General features: G+C 42.1%; 1 protein-coding gene across 2 annotated transcripts in view; it reads left to right on the top strand.

Annotated features, from left to right (window-relative positions):
• Window positions 1-7,241, top strand: part of Otud7b (OTU deubiquitinase 7B) — a 64,754-nt gene that overhangs the window by 39,254 nt on the left and 18,259 nt on the right. For both annotated transcript variants that reach the window (XM_005356948.3, XM_013349856.2), the window contains exons 3-6: window positions 435-623; window positions 1,529-1,756; window positions 4,265-4,366; window positions 4,971-5,098. In XM_005356948.3, the coding sequence (XP_005357005.1) occupies window positions 435-623; window positions 1,529-1,756; window positions 4,265-4,366; window positions 4,971-5,098 (647 nt within the window). The remainder of the gene's footprint in view (window positions 1-434; window positions 624-1,528; window positions 1,757-4,264; window positions 4,367-4,970; window positions 5,099-7,241) is intronic.

The following is a 7,241-nucleotide window of genomic DNA, read 5'->3' as shown; positions in this document are numbered from 1 at the left end:
CTATCTATCTATCTATCTATCTATCTATCTATCTATCTATCTATCTATCTATCTATCTATCTATCTACTTTTTCCAGACAGGGTTTCTCTGTATAGCTTTGGCTGTCCTGTATAGACCAGGCTAGCCTCTCACTCCAAGATCCGCCTGCTTCTGCCTCCCAAGTGCTGGGATTAAAGGCATCTGCCACCACTGCCTGGCATTACTAGGTTTATTTTTGATATGAGGTGTTTTGAAACTGAGTCTGAGGTAGACCAGAGTGGCTTTAAATTCTTTGATCCTCCTGTCTCACCCTCTCGAGTTCTAGCATTGTAAGCTTGTGCTGCCATACCTGGCTTGCTTGGTTGTGCTAGGGTGGTTAGAATGGTCTTCCTATGTCTCTCTCCAGTTTCATAATACTCTGGGTCTAAAATGGTATTTTTTTTTTTTCTATTAGGAAAGAACTGGGATGTGAGTGCTGCCCTCAGTGATTTTGAACAGCTACGCCAAGTCCATGCTGGAAACCTGTCCCCACCCTTTAGTGGAGGGAGTAGTTGTTCTAAGACCCCTGAAAAAGGGTGTTCTGATAGAGAACCCACTCGTCCTTCTCGACCGATCCTACAGAGACAGGATGACATCGTTCAAGGTATTGCTTGAACTGAGGACTAAGCTTTTGCATGTGGATTAGGAAGAGTTTGTGTGCTCCTTTAAAGGTGTTTTCATTTCTTAACTCTCTTCCCACCAAATCCAGCTGGTAATTTGTAGCTAGCTATACAATGGGCTGAGACAGTTCTTGCTTGCTTCACATCAACAACTGCATAGCATTAGAGCTCCCATCCCCTGTGATAATCACCCATGTACTTCAAGCTGTGCAAATACATAATATTATACTGACAAATTTTGCTCATAATGTTACATGGGCTGGGACATTGCAGGTGCCATGTACTTAAAACATATGAAATGATTTGGGATGCATTTTACATTACTGTTTTGCTCTCTGGCATATTAAAATTTGACTGTCTCTGTAAATTTATGAAATATGAATACTAATAAAAGTTATAGTAAATAATATAGATGTTGGTGATAACACTGTCACTTTCTTTTCTATAATGGAAATCTTTTCTACATCCTCTAAGACCCTAAGGATTACTAGAGTCATTATTTGGCTAAATCCAACCAAATGAAAGCCAATTTCTCTTACTTGTTCTTCTTCCCACTAGAAAAATGACCCAGTTGCTAAGTGAATGACTCACACTCATGTTGAAAAATGGGAGTCAAAGATGAGGTCATAGGAAAAGGAAAGTCAGGGAAACCCCAACAAGGTTAGGTGAATGTGTTTTTGTACTACTCTAAGTATTTACAAAAATACCATTTTGCATATTCTCACCTTTGTATTTGGCTTAAGAAAAGAAATACCCTGAGGTTCAGAAGTAGCTGGTTAGGTAGTTTTTCCTTGACTGGAAACTGTCAAGTGCTCTTACCTCCTTCATCTGTGGAGAGTTCTCAAAATGGGTTGCATATATTCTAAGGTGACTCCATTTCTCATTGCAGAAAAACGCCTGTCTAGGGGCATCTCACACGCCAGTTCCAGCATTGTTTCCCTGGCCCGGTCCCATGTCTCCTCCAATGGTGGGGGTGGGGGGAGCAGTGAGCACCCCCTGGAAATGCCCATCTGTGCCTTCCAGCTTCCAGATCTCACTGTGTACAAAGAAGACTTCCGAAGCTTCATAGAGAGGGACCTCATTGAACAGTCCATGCTGGTCGCCTTGGAACAGGCAGGTCAGTGGGTGTTTCCTCTTCAGCGATGTCTCCTCTAGTCTCTGCCTGCAGCCACAGAAAGGGGCCAGTCTTTGCCAGCAACCTCTTTTTTAAGTGTGTTATCTGATAGCTGTCACAGATAGGGGTCAGTCAGATACGTGTCCTGAGATAATGAATGAAAATTAGCCGGGTGTGTGGGGAGGGGCAGGAATAAACATTAGATACTTTGGAAAGTTCCTATTTAATAGAAGGGAAACCAGATATATATGTGAAGGGTTTAGTAATTGATGCCCCCAAATCAACACATGAACAAATATGACTGATTATAATTGGCCATGGAGCACCTTTGCAAACACAGAGGACCAAGGCTATAGATGATGCACTAGAGTCACATCTATGACTTTTATCCACATTTATTTACCTTTACAATTGAGTTCATTTTAAATCAGCATTAAAATTAGTTTGGGTCAGCAAGATAGCTCAGTGGATAAAGACATCTGCCACCAAGGCTTGATGACTTGCTTTTGATCCTTGGGACTCACACTGTGAATAAGAAAACTGACTCCCACCGGTTGTCTTCTCACTTCCACACAGGTACTGTGACATGCACACATGTGCCATTGCTTACACACTCACACACTAAGTGTGATTTTTAAAAAATTAGCTACTGTAAAACAGTATGGTAGTTGGCGGTTCTGGGAAGAACTTATGTGTTAGAATATCCTCATGGTGGTTATGGAAATTGAAAAGGGCCAGGCTTAGTGGTGTGTTCTTTTATTTAATCTCAGCATTCTAGAGACAGAAGAGGCCCATCTGATCTACCTGGTCTACACAGCAAACTCCAGGCTAGCTATCACTACCTATTGAGACCTTTCTCAAAAATGGAAAAAAAAATCCCCAAGGGGGCTAGAGATATGGCTCAGAATCTGTTCTTCCAGGGACACAGGTTTTGTTTTGATACTCACATAAGCCTGAAGTTGTCTATAACTCTACTTGCAGGAGAGCCAGTGCCCTCTTCTGACCTCTGAGGGCACCAGGCATTCTTGTGGGACATAGACATACATGCAGATAAAACACTCATACACGTAACTTAAATAAATATTAAAAAAGATTTTCAGGCCGGGCGATGGTGGCGCACGCCTTTAATCCCAGCACTTGGGAGGCTGAGGCAGGCGGATCTCTGTGAGTTCGAGACCAGCCTGATCTACAGAGCGAGTTCCAGGACAGGCTCCAAAGCCACAGAGAAACCCTGTCTCGAAAAACCAAAAAAAAAAAAAAAAAAAAAAAAAAAGATTTTCAGTTCTAATGGAAGGAAAATTGGAGGTTGGAAGTGGGGACATGGAAAGGGAGTTTTCTCACTTCATATCCATCTATCTTAACTATAACTCTCTTTAGAAGCTAGCAAGTTATGTAGTGAAATTATAAGCCGTTTTACCTTTTGTAAACTTTTAATTGCTCAAGGAAACACAATTTTAAGGGTCGTTTGTAAACTAGCTCCCTCCTGTAAGTCCTGACTTGGCAATTGTGAGATTGCTGTTCACAGTTGAGTCTGATTTACTTGGATGCTTTATGTACTTTTTCTTTTTGATTATAACTTTAATGTCACACCGCATACCTGCAAAGTGCTGAATGATACAGACATATACCATACATAGTTTTTCTTTTGTTTATGATTCAGTTAAGTTGAGCTTTGCTTCCAGTGTATTTACCAGTCTTTTTTGCCAGAGTGAAGGATTCAAACAAAGTAGCTAACAGTTTCAGTCTGAGCACTATTGACTTTTGGTGCCAGATTAATTCTTTATTGTACATGCTACCTTTAGCATTATTTTATGTTTATAATATAATATAATGTTCTCTCTGATCTCTGTGTGCTAGATACCAGAAGTATGTACCTCTCTACCAATTGTGACAAACAGACGTATCTTCATACATTGGCTAATGATCCCATGAGACAAAACTGTCCTTCCTTTTTTTTTTTTTTTAAATTTTATTTACTTATTTATTTATTATGTATACAGTGTTCTGTCTGTGTGTATGCCTGCTGGCCAGAAGAGGGCACCAGACCCCATTACGGATGGTTGTGAGCCATCATGTGGTTGCTGGGAATTGAACTCAGGACCTTTGGAAGAGCAGGCAATGCTCTTAACCTCTGAGCCATCTCTCCAGCCCAAAACTGTCCTTCCTTAAGACCATTGATCTAACCAGTCATCCCTATACATTCTAACTGTAAGAAAGACTATATAGAGAGTCACAGAGGTTGGACTTAATGTTGTGTTCCTATAATCTCAGCACTAAGGATGCAGAGGCAGATATATCAGTAGTTCAAGGCCCGTCATGTTTCATGAGATCATGTTTCAAAATCATAATAATAAATAATAACAACAGTAATACAGAGCATGCAGTATCTCTATTGGGAGGCTTAGGCAGAAGGGTCATGTGTAACAAGACACCCATCTCAAGGGGAAAAAGAGTAGTTTTATTCCGGGCTTAATCTACTTCTCTCCTTTTCTCCTACTGTCGTGTATGTAGGGCGTTTGAATTGGTGGGTCAGTGTGGACTCCACCTGTCAGAGGCTGCTTCCTTTAGCAACTACTGGAGATGGGAACTGCCTCCTGCATGCAGCCTCTCTTGGTGAGTCTTAAAAAATGGTCCTCCCTCCCCTGTAGAGAGAAAGCAGTTGAGCCAAACATCACGTGTAGGATTTCATCTCAGGTCAAGTGATGGCTCACAGCAGACTTAGAGAGATGGGCAAGCCTTGGCTTGGCTTGTTGTCCTTAGAGATGGACAAGCACAGGGCTGGTTTAGGCTCCATTCTGAGCTGAGCTCTAGGAGTAATGAGCATAGTAAGCAAAGTTTGTGTGACTATATACATGTATGGTGGCAACATTATACTTGATTATTCTTCTACTTGGTCCTTGTGACACTGACTTTGGACTCACAACTCCATATATTTGTTCTTAGCTTTGGAAGGGGTCCCCATTTTCTATCTATTTCATGAGCTCTGATGCTGATGCTGATGGCCGTGGTGCCATACCAGTCTTACTGGCTGTTGTGTTTGGTTTGTTAGATTTGCTGAGGAGTAAGGGCTTCCTTTCAGGAGTTTGGGGAATGTATTCTATCCTCCCCATCCTTTTTTGAGGCCCTGGGTTTGATCCCTGTCATCACAAAACAAAGGCTGGATTAGTAAGTGGAGCTGAATTAAGACAGTGTCCTGTGCCTTGCTTTCTCCCCACAGGGATGTGGGGTTTCCATGATAGAGACTTGGTGCTGAGGAAAGCTTTGTATGCACTAATGGAGAAGGGTATCGAGAAGGAAGCATTGAGAAGACGCTGGAGGTGGCAGCAAACACAGCAGAATAAAGAGGTGGGTGAGCTTGGGTGGGAGAACCCTGTTTCCAAAGTCTCCTAGTGCTGGATTGTGTCTTCCTGTGTACTTCTGAAACTCACAGAAAATGCAGGAAATGCCACAGGACAAGTGCCTTCTTATTTACTAAGACCAGCTAATCGAGGCCTGTACCTGCGAGAGAAACCTGTGGTTTCTAACATTGTGCCTTTTACAGATACTCAGTAGTTCTTAGTGGAAGGGTTTTTGTTTTGCTTTGTTGTTTTAATGCGCTATGATAATTTCATAGGATTTTTTTTGAGACAGGGTTTCTCTGTAGCTTTGGAGCCTGTCCTGGAACTAGCTCTGTAGACCAGGCTGGTCTCAAACTCACAGAGATCCGCCTGCCTCTGCCTCCTGAGTGCTGGGATTAAAGGCGTGCGCCACCACCGCCTGGCTTCAATTTCATAGGATTTTTGTACTTCATTGTGTATTAGGCTAGATTATCCATCCATCCATCCATCCATCCATCCATCCATCCATCCATCCATCCATCCATCCATCTGTTGGGGGGCTGCATGCATTACTACAGTGTGTATGTGGAGGTCAGAGGACAACTTGTGGGAGTTGGTTCTCTCCTTCCACTGTGTGGATTCCAGGGATCAAAACTCAAATCATCAAGCTTGGTGGTAAGTGCCTCTATCTACGGAGTTATCTCACCTGCCCTAGATTAATTTTGAATCCTTCTTCTCTTCCCTTCCTTTTCCCTCCCCTCTCTTCCTTCACCTCCTGTTCTTCCCTTCTCACACTTCTTCTTCCCCCCTCTTTCCTCTTCCCTTTTCTCCTTAGCCAGGCTCTTACTCTGGTAACCCAGGCTAGCCTGGGACTCACTACCTAGTCCAGGCTGGCATTGAATTTGCAGCAGTTCTTTTGCCTCAGCTTCCCAATTGTTAGGATATGGGTAAATCACTATTTTCAGCTTCTTCTTAATTCTTAAAAAAAAAAATGTTTATTATATGTGAATGTGTGTATGCCATGCCACACATGTGGAAGTCAGAAGACAACTTGTATGAAACAAATTGCTCCCACAGTGTGGGGTCTGGAGATTGAACAGGTTTTCAGGGTTGGTAGCAAGTACCCTTAACTGCTTGCCACCCATGTTTTTAATTCTTGTGTAAATGCTTGAATGTTTTTAATATAGTCTACAACTTTGTTCTTCATATACTTAGCTTTGGTTTAATTAAAACATGTAAAAAGATACTTGTTAAGTTGAATTTAAATATTACTGTTCAGAGATTTGGCTGATATTGTGATTACTTTTATATAAGAAATTAATGATGGATTTTTGTTTTGTTTTTTGAGACAGGAATTCTCTATTTAACAACCCTGGCTGTCCTGGAACTTGCTGTGTAGATCTCAATTATGACTATTAAACCTACTATAGTTACTTTAAAGATAGATTCTGGAACTGTTTATCCAGGAGAAGCAGAAGTAGCTAAGTTCCTTTCTATGTTTTCTGCTCTTCCTTTTGGGCCATGTGTGCATAGACTAGAGGCTAGTGAAGGAGCAATTCTTTTATTCCTTTGGGACGAAAGTCTCCCACTGGAAATGCGTCATTCATGATTGTCTTGCTTGAACTTTGATGACTTTATCCCTTACCTTGGGAGCAGGAAGGAGATGACCTGAGATACTTGAGTTTTAAGATACCCATTATTTCCTGTTTCTTCTTATATTGTGTTGAAATTGATGGTAAAACTTGTTGGGAGCATCTGCCACCTAGTGGCTGTGTGTATTGAAACAGGAAGCCAAGGGGCTGGAGAGGAGCTCAGCTGTTAAGGGCACTTGCTCTTGTGGAAGAGCTCTGCTGACTCACAGCTGTCCATAACTCCAGTTCCAGGGAAACAGTGCCCTCCTCTGACCTCACTGATCACCAGCAAGCATGTGGTGTATGTACATACATGCAGGCAAAGTACATGCATAAAATAATTAATATTTTAAAAGAGAAAAGCCAGGCAGTGTTGGCGCACATCTTTGATCCCAGCACTCAGGAGGCAGAGGCCAGCCTGGTCTACAGGGTGAGTTCCAGGATAGCCAGGGCTACAGAGAAAGCTTGTCTCAGAAAGCCCAGAACCAGCTGATAGGGAGAGGAAATCAGAGCACATCCTCCTGGATGTGTATGAAAATG

This window comes from Microtus ochrogaster, chromosome 21 (assembly GCF_000317375.1).
Source record: "Microtus ochrogaster isolate Prairie Vole_2 chromosome 21, MicOch1.0, whole genome shotgun sequence".
NCBI lineage: Eukaryota > Metazoa > Chordata > Mammalia > Rodentia > Cricetidae > Microtus > Microtus ochrogaster.
This window is presented reverse-complemented; position numbering and strand designations above follow the sequence as displayed.